Source organism: Zootoca vivipara, chromosome 11 (assembly GCF_965207765.1).
Source record: "Zootoca vivipara chromosome 11, rZooViv2.hap1.1, whole genome shotgun sequence".
Lineage (NCBI taxonomy): Eukaryota > Metazoa > Chordata > Lepidosauria > Squamata > Lacertidae > Zootoca > Zootoca vivipara.
The window spans coordinates 55,720,061-55,743,956 of record NC_142594.1 but is presented as its reverse complement, the minus strand read 5'-3'; the positions used below and the strand labels follow the sequence as shown (position 1 = coordinate 55,743,956).

Here is a 23,896-nt window from a genome sequence, read left to right as displayed (position 1 = left end):
CCTGTCCCAGAATGTTGTGTTGCTAACTGCTATGCCCAAACCTGAGACCAACTCAGTCCGAAATCGCAGGAGAGCCTCAAAAGGCAGAAATACTGTTAGAAGTCAAGATTTGGAATGAGACAATGTGCTGAAGAGTACAACTTGGAGGTACACAAACCAAGTGAGTCTTCATTATTTGCATGCCATGAGGACATTGGACAGCTGTCGTGGAGCCCTCAGGTAACATTTGGCAAGATCTGATTGTAGGAGGCCACATCTTTCTGCATCTTGGTTTTGCAAGCAGATTAAGCTGATTTTTAGGCAGTTGGGTCTATGCATTTAGTGTACATTGGTACCTCTAGTTAAGAACTTAATTCGTTCTGGAGGTCCGTTCTTAACCTGAGGTACCACTTTAGCTAATGGGGCCTCCCGCTGCCGCCGTCCGATTTCTGTTCTCATCCTGAAGCAAAGTACTTAATCCGAGGTACTATTTCTGGGTTAGCAGAGTCTGTAACTTGAAGCGTCTGTAACCCGAGGTACCACTGTATTTGGGTTGACAGAGTTGTGATTCTAGATGAGAGCTACCCAAGCAAGCCAGGAGAATGCCCTGTCTGTGAACTGCTCTTTATTCCCCTCCTGATCTTCGCCTCAAAGTGAAGCCATAACCCTATGAGGGAAGACTGAATGAATGTCGCCCAATGAAATATCATTTGTTTTAGTTTCATAGTGGAAAAGTTGACAACTATCAAGAAAGCTTCAGTCCAGCATTTCTGAGGCCGCTGTCTCGAGGGGCCTCAGAAACTGAGGAAGATGACGATGATGATGGATTCTTAGAGATAATGGACGGTCCAGATGTCTGTGTAAGTGATGATGAAAACACCTCTGTATTAAATGCTGTCAGGGGACTTCAGTACAGGGAGCCTCTGCCCATCCTTCACACCAGCACCTCGACCAGTGGTCAGGTGGGGGAAATGAGGAAGTTATTGGGGTTCCCAAGCTCTTACGCTGGACGCGTAACAGGAGGCATTCACTCCTGGATTCTGCGAGTGACTGAGAGGTCGTGTTCTTTACCATCTTTGCACTGTAAATACTACCGTATGCATAATAAAACTTTCAAAGACAGAGCAGACTCAGACGTTATTACTCAAGAGTAGCCGCAACAGCACCCTTACAGCACTTTAAAAACTAAAAGTTCCCCAGCTAGGTGGTTTGTGTTGGGTACAGCCATTTTCAGCCTGTCTAAAGATGGGCGGCACCGTAGATACTGCACTTGATAATTGATATAAGTAGGCTTTTTCAAATTCCTTGATTTGCCTATTTTGGGTGAAAATATGGACATAAGAGGACTTGAGCAGTAACCTCCTTTTTAAAAAAAAAGTATATTCATTGGTTGGTTGGGTTTCCAGCAGATGAGTTCAAAGCAGCTTTCAACAGTAACACATAATTAAACAAAGCTAAAAGGCTCTTGCCTTGCTGCGTAAATGCAAAAAGTGATGATACTGAATAGCTCACCAGGGGAAGGAAATTCCAAAGATGTGCTGTGGGAGAAGTGTGTCCTTAGTCAGACCCTTTTCACCTTAGGAGCAGGTGGAACACAGAAAAGCGCTTTTGGAGCACATCTGTGGGAAAGCAAACTCAAAATGGGAAGGAGCAACACTGCAAATAGTTTAGGCCAGCGACTTTTGGCCCACCATGTGTTGCTAGGCTTCCACTTACTTCATCCCTGACCAATGGCCATTCTGACTGGCTGAAGAGTTTTGGAGTCCCAACATTATCAGGGGAATTTCTCACCCCTACCCTGACTTAGAATTTAAAGATGAATACCAGCAGTTCTGTCTACTCTAGGAAACAATACTGAAGCCCCATGCACATTTTGCAAGCTGGGTGTGATGTATTCATTGAGATTTGACCCACACAGCAAACTCAACACTGTATTATGGACCAGTGGACATTTCTGAGTAGTCTGCAAATGCACTCCACATATAACTTACTATAATAATTTAATCTTGATAAGTGGCAGGGTCCCCCCTGTCCAAGAAGAGTCACCATTTCACTTACTACTAATGGTGTTTTCCCTGCTTAATAACTGACCTTTAAATTTTGTTTTAGAACGATGGCGAGATGCCCTCTGACATGGCCAGCCTTTGGACAGCTCCTCTAGTCATGAAGAAAGGGGAGGATGCCCATGTAAGTTTGTCATTTATCTGTGTCTTTGGAGCTTGTGTTTCCTTACTGAAATGTGTGGTTGTGTGTTTTGGCCAAGATACAAGATGGAAGTAGAGCTCTCTTCCACTTCCACGGCCATGCCAGTCCATTTGGATTCACTTGGTGCCTCACCTCGCCAGGGAGCTTAACTCTGGTGGGAAATGTTGCATTGCTCCTGCAATGGAGGCAGCTGTTCCCTCAGCATTTTCAGAGTGGGTGCATGAGGTATAAGTAATTACTAGTGGTCGGTTGCTTTTTGTTGATGCCTTTGGCTGCCTGGCAGTCCTAATGCCGCTTTGGTTTTTTGTGCAGAATAAACAGTGCAGGTTGCTGGGCGTGGAAAGTGAGCCATACAGCATGGCCAAAACTGTCCTGAAGAGAACAGGGCGATCCCCAGAAGAGAACTCGCCGTATTTCATCAAGAGGAAAAGAAACGTCTGCAAGGCATCTTCTGAAGAACTAACGGTTGGTGGCTGAGCACCATACACTTGACTCCAGCCTGCTGAATTTGTTTGTGTTCATATTGGACTCTTAACTTCAAGCAAAGCCTATTTGCCTTTGGTACTGGATGTGAGAGGCCTTCCCTCTGGCATGGTGTGCTGTTCTCTGAAGGGGGTGGGAACCCCTGATCAGCCGGCACTCTTCTAAATCTTGAGGAGGAAAGGGACTTAATGTGGGAATAAATGCAAAGATCCTTAGGGATTTGGTTGCCGAACCAAGCAGGTGCAGGGGTGACTTGGAGGTCTGAGGGAAGGCCCTTAATGTGTTTGGAAAAAATCCAGCTTATTTCCTTTCCGGCCTTTTCCTGCTGACTTTTCATGGAGTTCATTGTATTCCTTTGTGATTCTCTTAGATAAGGCAATAATAATGTTTTGCTTGAGGTTTACCTTCCTCTAGTTTAAAGTCCTTCCCACCCGTTCTGCTTGTTCCTTCTAGCATACCTAATAGAAATAGAAAATAGAAAACTGTAATAGTAATAGAAAACAGTACAGTGGTGCCTCGCTAGACGAATTTAATTCGTTCCACGGGTCTTTTCTTATAACGAAAAATTCGTCTAGCGAATCCCATAGGAATGCATTGATTTTTTTTGGATTTTTTTTTTGCCCATAGCAACGCATTAATTGAATTTCAATGCATTCCTATGGGAAACCGCGATTCGCTAGACGAATTTTTCATAAAACTAATTCATTAAGCGAGGCACCACTGTAATAGAAAACTGCCACTGTATCTCCCTGTACTTCCCACGCTTTCCCCTTTCCCCCTTAATCCAGGGGTTTCAAAGTTCCCTTCTCACCAAACCCACCCCTTCAGAGGAACTGGTCTCCCAAGAGCCTCCCTCTGCACTTCTTTCCTCTTTTTCTCAATGCAGGTTTTCAACACGCACTCCTCCACCCTTCCTTCCTAATTGCCTTTACATTCTTCATTCTTGAAGTTCTGCAAACCTTATTAGCTGATCAGCGGAAGCAGAAGCAGTTGTGGAAAGGATGCTTCCGTTGCTGGAAGCTTTCCATGAACTTGGTCTTCATCATCTCACATCTTGTTTCTTTAGAGCCTGGTGCTGATTGACCCAAACTCATTGTTGTCCTCAACGGAAATAGAGAGCATTTTGGACAATGACGCAAGGGATCTCATTGGAGATTTTTCAAAGGTAATGCCGATGAACCTTTCCTCTTTTGCCATTCTGTGGCTTGAGTGGGATAAGTGCAGAGTGGGATAAGTTTTCCTCACTCTGAACCAAGCCTCCGTTTTGTCACCTTAGGGTTACCTTTTCCATACTGTAGACGGGAAGCATCAAGATCTGAAGTATATTGACCCAGAAATGGTAAGTAGCACAGGCAGGCTCTTTTCGCAAAAAGAAATGCTTGCTTCACATGGAAGGCAAACTTAGTTTGTCTGCAGGCCACCTGCAGGGCCCAAAGAAGGCAGAGGGGTGGGGCATTTATCAATGCAGCTAGACTGTTCTTTCAGTTAAAACAAGTATGTTTTTAAAGTAATGGGGCAACGTCCTCAAGGTCTAATGCTTGACCTTTTCCTCCCCTGCAGATTGTTGACGTGTTGAATGGCAAGTTTTCAAACTTCATTAAGGAGTGCGTGATAATTGACTGTCGTTATCCCTATGAATATGAAGGAGGCCACATCAAGGTATGGGGGAGTTCGGAGGCACCCGCTGAAGACTGGCATCCTGAATAATTTGGGCATAAGCAGAAACCATTTTACAAGTGCTAGAGTGATCCCAAAGCTAGGCATGTCCCAAATACTAGGCATTGTCACTTCTGACTAAGTTTCAACTTGTGCTGGACCCTTTCACGGGATCCCGAAAAAGACTCACTTCAAAGGTAAGGGTTTTTGGCCGCCTTTGCAGGGAAAGATCCCCTTGACTAATTTTCCTAAAACGGGGGAGGAAGGTGTCTTTATGGCAGGGCAGGGGAGAGCGATAAAGTCAGGGGCCAGAATATATACAGTCTTACCTCAGAAGTTGAACAGAATCTGTTCTGGAAGTATGTTTGCCTTCCAAAACGTGGCTTCTGAGCCAATTGGAAGCCATGGAAGCCCTGCCGGACGTTCAGCTTCTGAAAGAACCTTCGAAAACTGGAACACTCACTTCCAGTTTTCAGTCGTTCCAGAGCTGAAACGTTCGACTCCCAAGGCATTCAGGAGCCGAGGTAAGACTGTATACAGTGGTACCTCGGTTTATGAACACAATTGGTTCTGGAAGTCTGTTCATAAACTGAAGCGAACTTTCCCATTGAAAGTAATGGAAAGTGGATTAATCCGTTCCAGACAGGTCCGCGGAGTACTTAAACTGAAGCGTTCATAAACTGAAGCGAACTTTCCCATTGAAAGTAATGGAAAATGAATTAATCCGTTCCAGATGGGTCTGCGGCGTTCATAAACCGAAAATTCATAAACCGAGGTGTTCATAAACCGAGGTTCCACTGTATTGGAATAGAGCTACTTTCTGGTGGGAGGCTGAACAAAAAATAACTGCTATTATACAGAAAGCTATTATACAGAGCTGTTGTAGTGACGTCTGAGAGGATGCAGTGATGCTGGAGAAAACTGAATAGCATATTACGAAGCATCTGTTTGGTGTCCTCTGCTTCCAGAAGTCCTATTTTTAACTTTGGCTAGGGAGGGGAAGATGGGCCACATCAGTGGTGTCGAAACCTTTTTCAAAGAGGGCCAGATTTGATAAAGTGAAGGGCCGTAAGGACCAACCAAAGTTGTTGGCCTTTTTATAGGATTGGAGTTGTTGAGGTGTTTTTTTTTTTAGGATTTTACCCTAGGAAATAAACTGCCACAGGGGCCAGATTAAAATGACGGGCGGGCCAGTTTGGCCCCTGAAACAAACTTTGGATATGCCTGCCCTTTTCATCTTCTAAAACTAAGTTATCGTGACAGATCTCGAGTGAATATGGATACTGTTCTAATGCAGTGTTTGGGGCAACATGTCCTGTTGGGTGCTGTGCCATAACACTCACACCCGCAGTCGAACCTGCCTTCTCTCACCAGTGTCTCTTCCTTCTCAGGGTGCTGTAAACCTTCACATGGAGGAGGACGTGGAGGACTTTTTGCTGAAGAAGCCCATCGTGTCATCGGACGGCAAACGAGTCATCGTCATTTTCCACTGCGAGTTCTCTTCAGAGCGGGCCCCACGGATGTGAGTACATGAATGCTCACTTTTGCATAGGTTGGGAACTTTGAGGACTTGTGGTGTTATGTGCAGATGTGATTGGGTGGGCAATAATTGATGTTTAATAGTGGAATAGGGTAGGTGAGAATTGATAGCCCAAGAAGATAATGAGACTAGGCAGGTACAGGAATGGAAGGGTTTTAAGAAGTAGGCGCTGGCGTTCCTGTGTGCTCTAAGAGTTTCTTTAATAATTCTTTCGCACAGCATTTTGATGCTTGGCATCACAATCCCCCATGACATCCATGTATATCATTTATGGAGAGTTTTGAGGCTCTTTCCCATCTATTGCAGGTGCCGATTTGTGAGGGAGAGAGACCGACTTGGCAACAGCTACCCCACTCTGCATTATCCTGAACTGTATGTTCTAAAGGGGGGCTACAAGGATTTCTTCTTAAAGTGCAAGGTAAGTGTCAGTTTACCCAGCTTCCGTTTCTTTTTCTTGTGTCGTGTCTTTATTGCATGAGTTCCATGACCTTCCTGAAGCTCAAGGTGGTGTAGATGGTTTCTCTCTCTGTCCACAAAACATTGGTGTGTGAGAGAGGGAGTGATTGTCCCCAAACCCCAGACACTTCACTTAATGGCTAGGTGGGAATTTAACAACCTAGCTGTTGCTGTGTGCAGGTGTTCTTTGTGTAGGGTGAAAGGCAGTTCTGTGCTAGGAAAACCAGAGTTATTGACTATGTATAAAATAGTTAGATTGAGTGCTTCTTGATTTCCCCCTTCCTGTGTCAACCTATGTAGAAAGGAAAAGTGATGGCTTTTTAAGGTGACAAAAGGATGCTAAGTAGGACTTCCGTACCCCAAAGATCAGTGTGGAATACACTCATACAAGGGCTGTCAATGAATCAGAAGTGGCTCCAGAGATTTTACAGGTCTTGCACAATCCCCTTTTTCCTTTCAGAGCTACTGTGAGCCCCAAGCCTATCGCCCGATGCACCACGAAGACTTCAAGGAAGACCTGCGCAAATGCCGCACAAAGAGCAGGACCTGGGCTGGTGAGAAGAGCAAAAGGGAACACTACAGTCGGCTGAAGAAGCTCTGAGAGCCGCAAGAAGGACAGCCAGATTTTGCCTGCCTGCCTGCCCTTCCATCCACCTGCCTGCCCTGTGGGTGAAAGCGGGGACACATTAACTTCTCCATGTGCCTTGCAGGAGTTGTTCACTCCTTGCATGGGCTTTGCTTCACTGTCTACTGAATCACTTCATGCAAGACCAAGCAGAGTCATTGGACTGCCATATTGCAGGCATGAACCCGTCAAGCGTTTGCATTCTGTCTGTGAATCCAGGGTTTCCCCGTATGCTTCTGAAGACAATCCATTTAAACAGTGTGTGTACGGGAATCAGGGTAGCATATAACTGCCAAGCGGAGTGTTAATCATGAGGTTTTAATGTCAATTTTAAAAATTGTGCCTTTTTATGTTAGTACAGCCAGATGAAGCTAATTTACCTGTGACTGGGTTTCCCGGGTTGTGTCATGGCCCTAATTTTGTACGAGGGGCAATGAGCAGGGAGGGTTCTTTTGAGACCTGACCCCCACCCTCTGGGCCGCAGCTCTGATCTTGCCAGCATTCTCTTGCCACACAGGAGTACATGTGGCGGAGGGGTGTTGGAAGTATTTTCGTGGAACTTACACAGGCTTCCTGTAATGAAGTATTTATCTGCTGCCCAAGAGGAAGCTGTTTTTATCATGTTCTAACTTACTCTTCAACCTTGCCGTCACCTGAAAGTTAGTTGCTTTTTAATGCGTAGATGTGACATTTTACATGGGCGACGCCTGGAGTGACCCTGGTGCCAAAACAGGTTGCCAGTGTTCAAATGCAAACGACCGTCCCCGGCATATTTCTAGGGCAGCCTCAACCTCATGCCCTCCAGATATTTTGGGTGGCAATTCAGGCTGGGACAGGTCACTGTGAACATCTGGTGGGCACCAGGTGGGCTAAAGCTGACATAGAAGGTAAATCTGGCCTGGATAGATCATGCTGTGTGTTTCTCCTTCCCCCACCTATCCCCAACAGAGGTTTGCTAACCCTTTTAAAGAATTTGGCTCCCATCATGGACAAGGTCACTCCCTCATGACTTATTGGAAGGGTGGTGGGAGGTAGGATGGCAGTGAGGAATCAATGGTTTTCTTCTTTTAAAGTGTGCAAGTTACATGGCTGTTTGAGGAGTGTTGCCCAAATCAAATTCCAAGCTGCTTTAAATTGTTACCAGTGTAAACCCTGGGGGCAGAAGGAGCTGGAGTAGCTCAGAGACTATGTTGTGCCTGGCCAGAAAGTATTACAAGCCAGCTTACTTCTAAACATTTGGGGTAGAACAAGTGGGTTTTTTTTTAGGGAGAATTAGTATTGCAAGCTATACTTTTCCGTAATTGTGTTTTGGTCTTTGAAACAAGCCTTCAAATATTACAAGAAATCAGTCAGTGGCTAAACTCAGCCATGAGGCTGGGGCGTTTTCTGCTTCCTATTTGTGCAGATGTTTGGTTTTTGGCGATGTTGTTCCATATGCTCAAACCCTTTGAGCTGTGATGCAATTCCGTGTCTGCATCAGATCTAAAATACCACCCCCTAGTTTGTTCACTCTGTTGTTACTTGGCCTCTGTGCAGGTGATCAGCAGGTACCTCCAAACCGGGGTGGGATTAGGCGGCTCACTTCAATGCAAGCCAGTCCTTCCATTCAGTGGTGAGGAAGGCTGTGGTCTTCAATCAGAGGTGGTGTTTGAATGGGGTGAATTGCCGTAGCGGAAATCCAGGCTTTTGCCCTTTCTGCGACAGGGACCAGCACCATTCTACTGTTTCCTTGCTGGCTGCTTCCTGTGAACATTCCCTAAAGTGTTTATTCCACCTCCCCCAAAACACACTTCCTGGTATTTGGATATGTATTGTTTGTTCAAGTTGCTGTTTGTCTTTTTAATTTGTCATTTGCACATAATTCATTTAAGGGTAGGGAAAACAGTGTGCTTTTTAATGTATTGTGAATTTTTTTGGAAGGGCGCCGGGGACATTTTAAATGACACTGGTCCGAATAAGGGCCTTGGCTGAAACCACCTGCTTCTGTGGCCTCGGGAAATAAAATGCCCAATACACAAACTCTGTTTCTTTTGCCTGTTGAGCAGCTGGTACTAGATATGGTCTAACGAGGGAGGCCTGTCAAAAACACCTGATGTGACCCTACAAAATTTGTATGACATTTTGTTGGGATTAAATCACAACTTTATTTACATCTTCCTGAGGAGCAGTGGTTTGTTTCTTCATGGAATGAAAGGTTTGCCTTCCCCTCGGCTCGGTTTTAAGTATTCCCCCCCCCCCCGATTTGCATGTGGATTTAGGAGGGGCTGGTGGGTGGTAGAAGGCCCTACTTTGGGTTTGCTGGAGCATGTGCAAACTTCAGCTTGTCAGTACATTGAACCTTCCACTTTTAACTACCTGTTTTCTGATCCCACATGTGTTTAGTTTTGCTGATGGAGATGACTTAATGGTGAGGGGGAAGAGATGCCAGGGGCAAAACACTGCTAACAGTTCCCCCTAAGGAGCTGGTTGATGCTTCCATTTTCAGTGATGCTATGGGTTTATGCTGTGTGCATCCAAGTCCCCACTTGGTGGTGCTGCTGTTCCAAGCTCTAAAAATCTTGTGTGCTTCAGCTCTATGGGCTAGAAAAGGAGTTGTACACTTGTTCATTGTTTCCTTCTCACAGTGGCCTTGTGGCTGTTCACCATGGTTCCTGTATTTACAGAAGGTGATTTGTTCAGGGCAATCCGTGATGCGTGTTGTTGACAGAGGATTTAAACTTACTTTTTTTAACCTAATAAATTCTATAAGGATGTCTAAAATGAGAACCTCGACTATTGCACAGTGTCAGAAGAAAGGAGGATTATAACATGCAGGCCTCTTTAGCTCTTTGATTTCATTAATCAGATGCAGAATGAGATAAAGATCAAGCATTTCTCTCTGTGTTGGAAGTGCAATCTCAGTGTTGCAGGAAACAGTTATTGGAAAACTGAATTGACAGCACTAAGGTTGCTCCATCAGGCATGGTGTGGCTCTTCCATTTTACACAAGACTACTCAATAGTTCATGGTCTCGTGTGTGTGTGTATGCGCGCGCGTGCACGCAAAAAAGAAAGAAAGGCAGAAATACAGGATGGGTGACACATTTGCTGCCAAGGAGTGTGGTGGAGTCTCCTTCTTTGGAGGCCTTTAAACAGAGGCTTGACAGGCATATGTCAAGAATGCTTTGATGGTGTTTCCTGCTTGGCGGGGTTGGACTGGATGGTCCTTGTGGTCTCTTCCAACTCTATGATTCTATGTGTGTGTCTCCAATTTCAGCCCAGCAGCTAAGCTGCTGTACTCAACTCTTCTCCTTCCTATTTAAAATTGTATGGTAGCTTTCATCTATTAATGATTATGCTTCCTGGTTTCCACTGAAATCTTCCTAGTCAGATGCTGCTGTGTGGGTTTAGTGTTTCCCCCTCTCCAGTGCTCCTCCATCTCTCTTCCCAAACACAAGGACTCTGAGGATGCTCACAGACAAATGTGGAGTTGCTTCTGAGTGAGCTGTGGCATATGATAAAACTGATAAGCAGGGGATAAAGGCTTGCAAACCCTGGCCTCTTGATTGGCTGCTTCAAACATTAAAAGTCTTGTTTCCCTGACACACCATAAAGTGTTACCCAGCCTGACAATGACATTAATATCAGTTTCTGCGTATGCTTCATATCCAAAGTGGCTTACATATAGAATAACAGAAATTTGGATTTTTTTTAAAGGTATATCAAGGCAATTAAACTAGCAGTTTGTGTAAGTGTCAGAATATATCTCCTGATGCCTCGCCGAAGTAAATGGGCTGCAGAACTGCTCCCATCTGGAGGATAGCTCATGCAGTAGAGCATGAGACTCTTAATCTCAGGGTTGTGGGTTTGAGCCACACGTTGGGCAAAAGATTCCTGCATTGCTTCCTGCAATTCTAGGATGCCACAGTTATCGTAGAGGACCAGCCTGTGCACCCTCAGTTGGATCCTGCAGGATCCTAATGTGTGGGTGGTTGGGGCTGACGGTGTGGCCCTGCTTGCCCCTTTGGTTGTGCGAAAGGGAGTTTCTGTGCTTGGGGAATTGTAGTCTTGCACCTTGGAAAGAGGCTCCTAAATGCCCCTTCTACCTTGATGGAGAGCCAGCGGTGTCTTTGGTAAAATGACATCGCCTCCACTCTATCCTCTTTGCTCACCTAGTATAGAATCATAGAGTTGGCAGAGACCACAAGGGCCATCCAGTCCAAGGCCATCCAGTAGTTGATTAGCATAATGCTAAGCCACATGTGGGGAACCTGTGACCTTCCCACATGTTCCTGGGTTCTAGCTCCCATCAGCCCTGACCATTAGGCATGCTCGCTGAGGCTGATGGGAATTGGAGTCTACAGAATCTGGATGGTCACGGGCTCCTCACCCCTGTGCTGTAAATGCCCATAGACTCCTTCGCAGGCCTTGGAAGCAAATGTGAATCTCTATAGAATCTCTATAGAGATAACCCAAAGTCACCAATGTTATACTTCTTTGTACGTTCTCCCCCTGCCCCAGTCCTGGCAGGAATTTTGCTAATCTTGGGGGCATGTCGAAGAAGCCAAACACTTCCTCCCCCTTCATACCCTGGATTTTGTGGTAGATGAGCATGGATAGACTTACAGGGTGGTGGTGGTGGTGGGGGTTTTACATTGTCTTGAGTATTTCTGCAGCCAGTGGGTTGTCCTCAACCGTGCTGCTCCCTCTTGCATCTTCATCATGCTGTTTTGATGAGATGAGCAGCAATAATCGTCCCCCACAAGATTGGCATTAGCATTTTATGATGATGGGAGGTTGCTCTGGGAGAAGTCTGCCTTCAAAGAGGCTGCCTTGTAACAGCTGTGAGAATGCATCCGGAATGAATTTACTACGGTCAGCAAAGAGATCAAGGTGACCTTGAAAGCAAATGGAACTTGCGGCAGCCCCATGAAGCACGGCGATTGTTCTGCTCTAGGCTCATAACCCCAAGGTGTGCCCTAGGGTGGACTTGACCATCTGCCTGGTGCCATCTGCACTCACTCGTGTGCCCCTCCAGTTGTAAGGGCTGGCATCTGTATGTTTGGGTGGGGGCACACAGCCCCTGGCACTGCATAGAAAGCTTCGAAAGGGGGTTGGACATTCTACTTTTCAGAGAGTGCATGATGAAAGGTTCCCGCACCAAAACCCAGTTAATTTTTTTGACCTTGCTGGTGGTAGACTAGCCCAAGTAGGCATTCTCGTGTTCTGAAAATTATTTTTAAAGTTCTTGTCCGAGGCTATGCAGGGATTGCTAACCCTGGCTCACCCTTACCTCCAATGGATGGTTGACTACACCCCACCCAGAGCATCCTTATAGCGATGCAAATTGCCCCCTCCTTGGTCCCCACACTTGATCATTTGGTGAGAGGAGAGGAGGTGCTAACCTCCCTTTGCTGATCTGCATGGATCAGCTGAAGTAAGAGTGAGTCACACATGTGGGATAGTTACATCCACCACTGGTTCTTGGAGCATTGGCCAAAGCAAGGGTTTTTTTCGATTTTTTAAGATAGCTATCCCTGGCCTAATGTACTTTGAGTCATGTTACTGGTGATATACAGATCTTCTCAGCTTGGGAAAGAGGCAGCCCAATTTTGTAATGATGGGCTTGTATCGCTTTTCATATCACTAGTGAATTGATTCCAAGTGTGGACTCCTCATGTAGCCAAAACCCAGGCACAAGCTGGATGTATCAGCCAGCAGTTCAGGAAACAGTTTCCAGAAGTTCAAAAAATGTTGGGGTGGGCGGGGAGAGGCCATAAAACAACATGGTGAGGACTAAGTATTCCCAGTGAGCTTGGGGTCGGCTGCTACAGGCAGCTGTGAAAGAAAACAGAGGGTATTGGAATGGAGTATCCTGGGAAAGGGGGAAGAGGCTGGCTGAAACCTGCAACAGGAGCACTCCAGATATTAAAATGTACAAAATGGTAGGTTTATCAATGGACAAATGCTGGAGTCTCTGACAGCAAGGGAAGGCTGCTGCCACCAGCTAAATGGGCTTCCTCCAAGCAGCCCAGTTGCTGCATAAAATTCCTCCTTACTTAACTTCCTGGGTGGTGACTCTGTTTAAGAAGGTAAAGGTACAGGGACCCCTGACCATTAGGTCCAGTCGTGACCGACTCTGGGGTTGCGGCGCTCATCTCGCTCTATAGGCCAAGGGAGCCAGCGTACAGCTTCCAGGTCATGTAGCCAGCATGACTAAGCCCCTTCTGGCAAACCAGAGCAGCACACGGAAACACCGTTTACCTTCCCGCCAGAGCGGTACCTATTTATTTACTTGAACTTTGACGTGCTTTCGAACTGCTAGGTTGGCAGGAGCTGGGACCAAACAACGGGAGCTCACCCCGTTGCAGGGATTCAAACCGCCAACCTTCTGATCAGCAGGCCCTAGGCTCTGTGGTTTAACCCACAGCGCCACCTGAGTCCTGTTTAAGAAGGTAAGTTTTGCTATATAGTATCACAAAAGCATTATTGATATATTGACAAGCTGTAAGGTGTGCAGAAGAGGGCAACCCAGATGGTCAAGGGTTTAGAAACCAAGCCTTTTGAGGAACAGTTGAAGGAGCTGGGTATGTTTAGCCTGGATGATGGATATGATAGTCACCTTCAAATATCTCAAGGGCTGTCACATGGAAGGTGGAGCAAGCTTGGTTTCTTTTAAAAAACTTTTTATTGATTTGTTAGAACAACAAAAGTGCAAATATAACACACATGCAAACAATCAAAAGGTAAACCAGAAGGATAGCAGCACAGCTCCAAAGGGATAATAAAATAAGAGCTGTTCAACAGTGGAACAATCTCCCTCAGCAGGTGGGGGACTCTCCTTCCTTGGAGGATTCTAAGCAGAGGTTGGATGGCCATCTGTCAGGGATGCTTCGGCTCAGATTCTTGCATCACTGTGGGTTGGGCTAGAAGACCTCAAGGTCCCTTCTAACTCTACAATTATATGATTTCCCCTTCAAGCCTAGAAGGTCCTGTGCACCGGATCATGTGGGATGTGTCACTGCTGTTCCAAATCTACAGATTGAAATCCTGGCTAAAGGAAGATTACTCCTTAGCAGAGCTGAGCTACAACCATGTCACGTGCGCTTAGATTAAGGCTAATGCATGCCCTGAGATGACAAGATTCAGTTGTGGCCGTGGCAGATCCCAGATTTAAATGAGCATGCCAGCAGGGGCTGGCGTGTTTGCATCTCATGAAAACACAACAGCAAGTGGCTTCTAATAAGTTTGGCCTCTGCAACTGCATTGCAAGCAGTTACCCGCCAGAGCTGCTACGTAGGATATTGTAGCTCTACCCTGGAAACCTCAGGGTCCCTTCCAACTCTACAGTTCTTTGATTCCATCACACGGAGGATCACAGGTTCCCATCCCTGGAGGAGACACTACTGGGACCCAACTCAATGCAAGGCAGCTATATAAAGATTTTTGTTTAATGTTCTATTGCGTAATGTTTGATATGTTTTTATATATGCTGGAAGCTGCCATGAGTGGCTGGGGTAACCCAGTCGGATGGGCGGGGTACTAATAATAAAATTATTTCCTTTGAATGGAAAGGGGAACAAAAAGCAGCAACTACCCCAACAGCACAACATCTCTCTGCAAGACAATTGCATAGCCTTATGGGGAATGCTGCAGCCTGGCTTCCTCCCACCTAATCCTGTGTCTTCCCAGCCACACAGGCCTGCTCTTTCTTTTTCCCTTCGCAGCCACTGTATTTTGCACATATGGATCGGTTGTTTTTGCTCCAATGCAGCAGACGCCGGCAATATTCCTGGAAAACATGTCTGCCTTCTGATCTGTCAACCCCATTAATCTTCTGAAATGCTTCTGTCCCTGAGGCCTGATGGCCAAGCACTGCTTGCTTGCTTGCTCAGATGGGCCCGGGTTCCAAAAGTCAGGAAGTCTCTTGGCTTTTGCAGGCACATTTATTGTACTGCAGAGATTTGGGGGGGGGGGCTCAGCATTGTAGCGGTGCAGAGCAGAGATCAGAGATGCAAACATCAATTACTAGACTGGTTTTGTTTTGATTGGCTTCCTGGCAGCAGGATCACATCTTCTGACCGAATTTAGCATCTCCTGCTGCCATTCTTGGACTCACTAACATCGTTTTAGACTCCTATACTAGGCAAACTTAATGTTCATCTTTTTACCACCCTTTTGCACCGCTTTTGAAATACTAAGCAGTATCTAAATGCTATTAGAGAAAAAATGGGGAGAAATCCAATGTTCTTGTTCTGTTGGTGTAAGCATTTCAGCTTACCTGACAGAATAATCTGCCCTGGGGGTTCTCCAGACCCCCAAAACCATTTTGGGGGAGTCACAGGGGACGAAATAGGGGGGAAAGTCCCATTGCACTAGTGCACCAACTTAGTTGCATTTGGCCTGTAACGTTTAATAATTTTGTGCACTTCCTTAGAAGAGAAAACCAAAATGTGACAATTAACAGCAGAAAAGGAAGATTTGGGGGAACTGTTTCCTGCATAGTCAAGAGTTACTGCTTGCCTGATCATCCATTTTCCTCCAGTCTTAAGTACTAAGTCACTGTCATTAAAGTGAATGCCCAATTTTTCCCTGTCCATATTTATCAATGGTACAATACATAAACACCACTTTGTCACACAGTAGTGGTTAGTTTTGGACCTGGACCCAGGGATCAAATCCCCACTCGGCCCTGAAGCTCCCTGGGCGACCTTGGGCCAGTCCCTGCCTCTCAGCCTCACTGGGTTGTTGTTGGGATTAAAGGAGGAAGCGGGAGAACCATCATGTCTGCCTCGTTGAGCTCCTTGAAGAAAAAGGCGAGATGTAGATTCAATAAACAAATAAAGGAATACAGTACATCAGCCTCACTGCAAGTTACAATTTATGAAATTAGCTCCCTATCTTTTCTCACTGAACCTTCCATATAAGGTTTTTCACAGAAATGCAAGATTTAAATCAGATTTGTTGATTTCCCCCCAATGCTCCTTTACAACTTAACATACCCACCCCATGTGGTAGTAGTCACCCCTCTCCTTTTTCACATGTTTACTTGAGCAACTGCTACTCATTCTATTCCTATCCACTGGGGTGGCCTGCCACCTAGCCATTATCTTGCAGCAATTTTCTCTTATTTTTGTGTTTATAGAAAGTCGGCGTTTCCCCACGATTTACATCAGAAAGTCCTTTGTTCTAGCTCTGTCAATCATATTGCAAAAGCTGGTTATACGTTTTTTTTAAAGCAAACAGTCCCCATTCTGAATCTCATGCTTGTGGCCATGCAAATCTTCCAGCCCCATGTAAGAATCATATTTATGTGTTGTGTCTGTCACCTAAGACTGATTCACTAGGCCAAGGCCAGTACAAGGCTAAAAGCAGAATCGTTGCCATGTTCTCATCCTGCACTGTTCTGTTCCGTTTGGAAGAGTGTTATGTGCTTTGCAAACCGTAATTCAGATAAGGCAGCTTCCTATGTTCCTTTTTTTTTGAAGGATCTTAGCTTCATGGAGGACAGAGCTATTGATGGCTGCTACCCGGGATAGCTAGGGACCCAGGTGGCGCTGTGGTTAAACCACTGAGCCTAGGGCTTGCTGATCAGAAGGTCAGCGGTTCGAATCCCTGTGACGGGGTGAGCTCCCGTTGCTCGGTCCCAGCTCCTGCCAACCTAGCAGTTCGAAAGCACGTCAAAATGCAAGTAGATAAATAGGAACCGCTACAGCGGGAAGGTAAACGGCGTTTCCATGTGCTGCTCTGGTTTGCCAGAAGCGGCTTTGTCATGCTGGCCACATGACCTGGAAGCTATACGCCGGCTCCCTCGGCCAATAATGCGAGATGAGCGCAACCCCAGAGTCGGTCACGACTGGACCTAATGGTCAGGGGTCCCATTACCTTACCTTTACCTGGGATAGCTATGCCCTGCCTTTACAGTTGGAGGCAGCAATGTTTCTGAATACTAGTTGCTGGAAAGAACAGGAGGGGAGAGGCCTCTTATGCTCGGATCCTACTTGCTGGTTTCTCACAGGCTGGCCATTGTGAGAACAGGATGCTGGACTAGATGGGCCATTGGCTTGATCCAGCAGGCTCATCTTATGTTCAAACAGGATGGACCATGACCAAACTCTTCCCACCAATAGCTTTGGGGATAACATTCTGCCTTCTTCCGCAGAGCTGATTCACAGTGCCAAGGCTCTTGTCCTGCACTTGCAGCCCTCAGGACCAAGGGCAAGCCCCTGCCGCCGTCACACCCCATCACAGCAAAAGATGATTCATAAATTATCTCCACTTTGAACCCCTCTCCACCCCGTTCATCAGCACCCTGCTGCGTCTCTAGCTCAGATCCTCTGAGCAAGACCAATCTACCTGACAACTAATTAATGCAACGTCTGGCCCCATCTCTTCCTGGCAAAGCAGAGCAGAAGCCAGCAGGGCCAAGGCGACACACTGCTTCCAACACCTCCTCCTGAATAAGGGTTTTGTGCAAATGAAAGACTGGCTTCCTTCCAGTGTAAAGAATAGCTCAGATTGGGTCTGGCTTTCTTCGGTTTCCCTTTCTCTCCTCCAGGCCCTAAGAACCTTATCTGTTAAAAGAGCAGATAGCTGTAACCCTTGATCTTTATACAACTGGGAACTAGCTTTATCGAGCTATTGTGCATAAACAATGGAGTATTGCTCCAAAGCTTTGCATTGCTTTCCTCCAGGGAACCCTGGGAAGGATAGTTCTCAGAAGGCGGTGGGTAGCTCAGGACATCTAGCCGAGAAACTTCAGGACTCTCACAAAAACTCCCAGAATTATTTGAAAAAACCCCCAACAAGAAACATAAATTAGTTGTGTAATGAAGCTCACCCACATTATGGATTAAAGGCTGAAAAATAAACCTTATTTTTAAAAAATGTGTCAACGGTGCAACCTAATCTCTCCAGATAAGTTCCTACTTTGTCTCCTTATTTTCGTGCCTCTTCTCCTGGAAAAGAGTTGTGCATCATCCCAAAAGTCATTTCCAGGGTTTTTTTTTTGGGGGGGGGAGGGATGATGGGAATTCACCTCCATGTTGTATATACTTTTACTTTTGTAATATTTTTGAAAATGTAAATATATAGCTAGACTTTGGGGCACAATATGCAGAAGGGCCTATAAACATAGCCTTATTTTCCCCCAAAGTATTTTGTGGCAAGTGAAGCAATGCACAGTGGTATCATCTAAAGAGGGGGGGGGGGTCCCCGTTCCAAAAGCATTCGACCAGAGCATGGGCGGAGCAGAAATTTGGTTTAGTTCGCATTTAAAGGAAAACTTGCCCAATTGGCACTTTCTGAAACAAATGTTTCTCAACAAAAATAAAAAATAAAAAAGGGACAGCTACCCTTCAAAATTTGCACTGATCAAAATTTTGCAAGGCAGTTCTCTAGCTAAGTCATCTGTTTGAAAATGTATACGCTGAAGTGTGCAACTAAATGCTTGAAATGTGGAAATAACACCCAAAATGCATTCTAGTAGGGGGAATTGCCTTTCAGAAGTGTATGACTTACGCCTCGTTGCATACAAAACTGTGTTTATTAGGAGAATATTGCACAAAAGCGCAAACGAATTTTCATCACAATTTTTAAAAAATGTTATGGAAATGTACAGAACCAAACGTAAAGATTAGATAAATGAGAAACTAAGAGAAACCCGCATTGAGATATTTGCCCATCCCTAGACCAGAGTCTACAATTATCTAACTGCCCTACTGGTTTTAATTTTAAAACAAAACAAAAATTGCTCCGATTCCTGTTCAGCCAGAACCGCAAAGCGACCCTGAAGCTGCTTGAGCCTTTTCTCGCACTTCCTCCTCTTGTTCACCAGAGACAAGCTGTGGTTTTGCAGCATCCTCTCTCCTGGGTGGCTCATTTTTTGCTCTCACTCCGCAAGATGCCTTTTGGCCCTTCGCAGTCGCTGCAGAACCAGATTATCGTAGCAGGTTTTGAGCTGCTTCCAAGAAGGGGCAGCGAGCGATTGGTATTGTCTCTCCCTACCGGATCTTGGCACGACTAGCCTGCTCATCGAGGGAGGGAGCTCAGAAGCTGAGTCATGGTATCAGGTTTATGGAGAGCATCAGCTGCAAAGCATCTCAATGGGGCCTGAGAGCAGGGAGGAGGAGGAGGAGGAGGGAAGCAGAAAGCAGGGAAATGTCTCTCTTGAGTCTGAGAATACTGTGCCGCTGCCCAGGGGATGTGGCTTTGGTGCCTGCTGAAATGCATGTTGAAAGGGCCTGTTCCTTGAATGCAGACTAACATTACCTTCCAGATGCCCAGGCTCTGCATGTGACTGAAGAGGACCCTGCTAGGGGGCAAAAGGTATTGGTGCCTTCATGGGTCGTACAGCAGCTTCCTTTATTCCCTGTTAGGTTGATGGCAGAATTGGGAAATGTTATGTCAAATGTTATGTCAAAGGGGGACACTCAGCTACAGGTAGGTTAGTGCTGCGGTTCTGAGCACATTTACTGAAGTAGCCCCTCTCAACCTGGTGCCTTCCAGCAGTGTTGGACTACAACTCCCATCAACCCCAGCCAGTGGCTGAGATTGATGGGCATCCCAAACAGCTGGAGGGCAGCAAGTTGGGGAACGCCACTCTAGGGAGAAAACAGGCTTAGGACCAGGCTTCCTCAACCTCGGCCCTCCAGATGTTTTTTGGCCTTCAACTCCCGTGATCCCTAGCTAGCAGGAACAGTGGTCAGGGATGATGGGAATTGTAGTCTCAAAACATCTGGAGGGCCAAAGTTGAGGAAGCTTGCTTAGGACAGTGCTGCTGCTGCTGCTTTGGAAGTGCAAGAGATGGAAGCTAGCCGAGGCTTCTCCTCCAGGGAGGCTAAAAAAAACTGGGGTGGAGGGCTTGGGGCCCTCCAGATATTGTTATAGGCCTACAACTCCCATCATCTCTTGCTGTTATGGCTACCAATGGCCAGGAATGATGGAAGTTGGGAGCCCAGCAGCATTTGGAGGGTCACAGGTTCCCCACCCCTGCTTCAGAGTCTAAACTCAGCGTGTGAATTGAGAAAATACCCTCAGCCACAATTGCCGCTTACAGGACAGTTCCACTCCCTTGACAGCATCACCTGCTGAGCCCATTCCTACCTGCCCCCCAGGCCACACTTTCCCCAGGTGCCCAGCACGGGGAGGCCACTGCTGTAATTTCCCACAATGCCCTTGGGTGATGGGCATGGGGTGGCCTGGTGAGAAATTCGAAGGGTGGCTACTTGGATCTGCCGACTGGAGCCTGCTTGGAATGTGTGTGTGCTGAGAGATCCTTGAGGTCTATGACTGTGAAGAGAGGGGGAAATATCGCTTTTGCTTGGTGCGTGTGATTGGGCAAGGTGCCTTTCAGGGAAGCTTGCCCTGGGTGATGATGAATGGCCAACATTTCCTGGCACATGCTTTAAAAACGTTTCTGCCAGCCCAGTCTTGCTGAGGGAATATAGAAGGTGGCCTTATATCAACATTTGTCCACCTAACCCAGTATTTTTTATTTATTTAAAAGCATGTATAAATTGCTTATATGCCTGTTGTCTTTGCCCATGGAGTTTTTTTGGCAGGGATACTGGAGTGGCTTGCCGGTTCCTTCTCCAGGTGGATCACGTTTGGTCAAAACATAACTTCTCTAAGTTATTTAAGCCCCTTCGCCATAGTGATGTATGGAAGTGAGAGCTGGACCATAAAGAAGGCTGATCGCCGAAGAATTGATGCTTTTGAATGATGGTGCTGGAGGAGACTCTTGAGAGTCCCATGGACTGCAAGAAGATCAAACCTCTCCATTCTGAAGGAAATCAGCCCTGAGTGCTCACTCCAATACTTTGGCCACCTCATGAGAAGAGAAGACTCCCTGGAAAAGACTCTGATGTTGGGAAAGATGGAGGGCACAGGGAGAAGGGGAAGACAGAGGGCGAGATGGTTGGACAGTGTTCTCGAAGCTACAAACATGAGTTTGACCAAACTGCGGGAGGCAGTGGAAGACAGGAGTGCCTGGCGTGCTCTGGTCCATGGGGTCACGAAGAGTCGGACACGAGTAAACAACAACAATAAATTGCTTAATGCAGTATTGTTACACGCCACCTCAGTGTCTGAGTTGTGAGAGGCTTAAGGGGTTCCAGGCATATACCCAGGGTTTGGTTTCCTTGGAATGAAGGTCAGTGGAGACTGTGGTGCCCTTAGGACAGAGGGAGGCAACTTAAGGCCCGGGGGCCGGATGCGGCCCAATCACTTCTCAATCTGGCCCGCGGACGGTCCGGGAATCAGCATGTTTTTACATGAGTAGATTGTGTCCTGTAATTTAAAATGCATCTCTGGTTTATTTGTGGGGCATAGGAATTCGTTCATTTTTTTTTTCAAAATATAGTCCAGCCCACCACATGGTCTGAGGGATGGTAGACCGGCCCACAGCTGGAAAAGGTTGCTGACCCCTGCCTTAGGTTTTATTTATGCATATATACACCCTGATGATAAGGTTGGGGGGGGGGCTCACAGCTCTAACATCCTCACATAACTTGATTCTCCATTTGTCATAGCTCTGGCTCCAGCACAGAGCAAGCATCATTGTCATCATCATCATCGCATTTGTATGCCGCCTTTCCATAATTAAAACAACACTCAAGGCAGCTTAAAACTTGACAATATTTACATGGTACTTGATCCTAGAAACTAGGCCCTGGACATCATTTGCCTCCAGGGCGCCCAACATGGTAGCCAAGTGGCAGCTCTGGAACGGCAAGGGAACCCAGCCAGGTGTTTCTGATGTGTCTCCTGGAATCGTGACAAGCAGGGTGGCAGGGAAGGACCAACTGTGCCCGCTGGTTTCAGGGCACAAACAAACACGCACTCGCTCGGTCTTCTTTGTCTCCACCGTTTGGTTCACGGAGGAGAATAGCTTTAATGGAAAGGCAAATCCCTTAATCTTCTCCAGATACAAATCAGCTGAACAGAGCCCCAGCTAAAGGACAGAGAATATCCTACAGGGCAGGGCATGGCACTGTCTATCCTGTTCCTTATTTAATCAGCTGTTGCCGTATTTATAAAGGGTGACTCGAGGCTGCCCAGCTACAGCCCCTCTTGTCAGGCTCCGAATCTAGCACTGGCTTCATCCGCTGTATCATTGCGGGCCTCAGATGGTGTGTAATGTCTCAAAAAGGTTTTTTTTTGGGGGGGGGCTGCAGTTGCCTGTGAGCCACACCACCTAAGGCAGTGGTTCCGAAAGTGGGTGTTGGGATTAGCGTGTGTGTGTGTGTGTGTGTGTGTGTGTGTGTCTGCAAGAGGTAATGGGGCGGTTGGAGGTGCAGATGACTGTTGGATTTTGAAAAGCTGGTATCACTGGATCAAGTGCATCCACTTTGTTGAATTGATTAAACTAAATTTCAATGGGATTTTGAATAAATGTACAACTGATTGTGAGTTTTATTGTGTTATTATCTTCCTTAGTAGGTTGTGTGACTGGCTGTTTTGAATAATCCTTTTTTATAGGGTAGGGAGCAGTGAGGATGAGTTTATGGACAACCTGAAAAAGTTTGGGATCTAAGGTGTTTGGAAGGGCTTTCCCCTTATTCCAGAGGCATAGTGATAAGCTGTGCTTCTTTTCAGTGGTGAAGACAAGGCTTAAAAGCGCCAATTAAAAAAAAGTAAATTATTGCACAGACTGTGGGGACCCGAAACACTGAAAATAGGTTCTGAGGCCTAAGCTCAGGTCGTATGTAGAGAAGGAAATCCACTTCCACACTCAATCTGGGAGGTGCTGGGTCCAGGATGGGGTTGGGGACTCTTTTGGCTCCACAGGCTAGATCCGTGGTTCCCAACGTGGGGCACCCCACCCACAGAGGGGCAATTTGACTTTTAAGGGGGACAATTTGAGAATGAGTCATTAACAGTGAATGGCCTTTTAGGCTTCCTCCATGTGAATAGGAGTTCACTTTTTAAATAATCATTATTATATTTGGGGTGGGGTGGGGTTGGAATCAGGATTTTAGAGATGCATAGGTGGGGCATGGCCAAAAAAAGGTTGGCGACCACTGGGCTAGATCCTTAGTAGGATTTACTTTTAAGATGTATTTTAATTAATTTATTACCTGTTTTTATGTTCTTTGTATACTGTGTTAGGTTTATGAGCCTGGCCAGGGCGGGCGGGGTACAAATAAAATATTATTATTATTAGGAATGACCCACAGGCAATTTTGACAGGTGGGACAGAGTTGCCCACCTGCCATTCACGTGATGTAATTGGAACATCATGTGACTCGCAGGTGGCCGTAGACACGGGAGAAGCCTGGATTGTACAGTTGGAAGCGCCCCTGAGGGTCATCTAGTCCAACCCCTTGCGACGCAGGAATCTTTTTGCCCAGCGTGGGGCTCGAACCCACGACCTTGAGATTTAAAGAACCTCACGCTCTAGGGACTGAGCTGTCCCAAAGGTTATTGCAAGTGCCCCCCTCTCCCACTTTAAGCTTCTGATCCCTTGCTTTACGCCATTACCTGAAGCCTGCGGGGCCTTGCTCCAAAGTAGACGTGCCTTGAAACTCAACTGGGCGGCCCTAGGCCAGACTCTGCCCCTCAGGCTGGCCTACCTCACAGGGTTGTTGTTGCTGAGATTAAACGCAAGAGCTCGAGCTCCTTGGAGGAAAGAAATTAAGAAAACCCCACACGAATTTCTTCGCGCCGGCCCCGCCCTCCCCCCCCTCACAACAACTGTCCCGCGCGCCTCCCAAACTTGCTCCCTTTCCATTTTGCCGCCGCGCGCGCCTGCTCCGTCCCCGCCCCTCCCGCCGCGCGCTCGGCGCCATTGGCTGCGGGGCGGGCGCAGGCGGGCCGCCATTGGCCGACTACGAAAGAGGATCCCGCCTTCCCGCCTTCCGTCCCGCCAGCAAGCTAGGGAGGCGCGTGGGGCGAGTCCTGAGGCGGCTGAGGCGGCGCCCACCCCGAGGCCGCCACTCCTCCTCCTTCCCGGCCCCGCGCGTTCTCGCTCTC

At 46.8% G+C, this 23,896-nt stretch overlaps 1 protein-coding gene and 1 long non-coding RNA gene across 3 annotated transcripts in view; one reads left to right on the top strand and one right to left on the bottom strand.

Annotated features, from left to right (window-relative positions):
* The window catches only part of LOC118092194 (M-phase inducer phosphatase 1), a 16,336-nt gene extending 7,240 nt beyond the window's left edge, over positions 1 to 9,096 (top strand). Inside the window, exons 7-15 of the mRNA XM_035130010.3 lie at positions 699 to 839; positions 2,089 to 2,166; positions 2,497 to 2,649; positions 3,734 to 3,832; positions 3,944 to 4,006; positions 4,228 to 4,326; positions 5,715 to 5,845; positions 6,170 to 6,281; positions 6,780 to 9,096. Coding sequence (XP_034985901.3) covers positions 699 to 839; positions 2,089 to 2,166; positions 2,497 to 2,649; positions 3,734 to 3,832; positions 3,944 to 4,006; positions 4,228 to 4,326; positions 5,715 to 5,845; positions 6,170 to 6,281; positions 6,780 to 6,920 — 1,017 coding nt within the window. The 3' untranslated portion in view covers positions 6,921 to 9,096. The remainder of the gene's footprint in view (positions 1 to 698; positions 840 to 2,088; positions 2,167 to 2,496; positions 2,650 to 3,733; positions 3,833 to 3,943; positions 4,007 to 4,227; positions 4,327 to 5,714; positions 5,846 to 6,169; positions 6,282 to 6,779) is intronic.
* LOC148684323 (uncharacterized) overlaps positions 1 to 23,896 on the bottom strand; it is a 27,395-nt gene extending 3,499 nt beyond the window's left edge. Inside the window, exons 1-3 of one of the 2 annotated variants that reach the window (XR_015946300.1) lie at positions 23,405 to 23,896; positions 19,193 to 19,292; positions 18,896 to 19,033 (exon numbers count right to left, since the gene is read on the bottom strand). This is a non-coding gene — a long non-coding RNA (uncharacterized LOC148684323). Of the gene's footprint in view, positions 1 to 18,895; positions 19,034 to 19,192; positions 19,293 to 23,404 lie in introns of those variants that run through there. The other variant, XR_015946299.1, reaches the window with a different exon arrangement.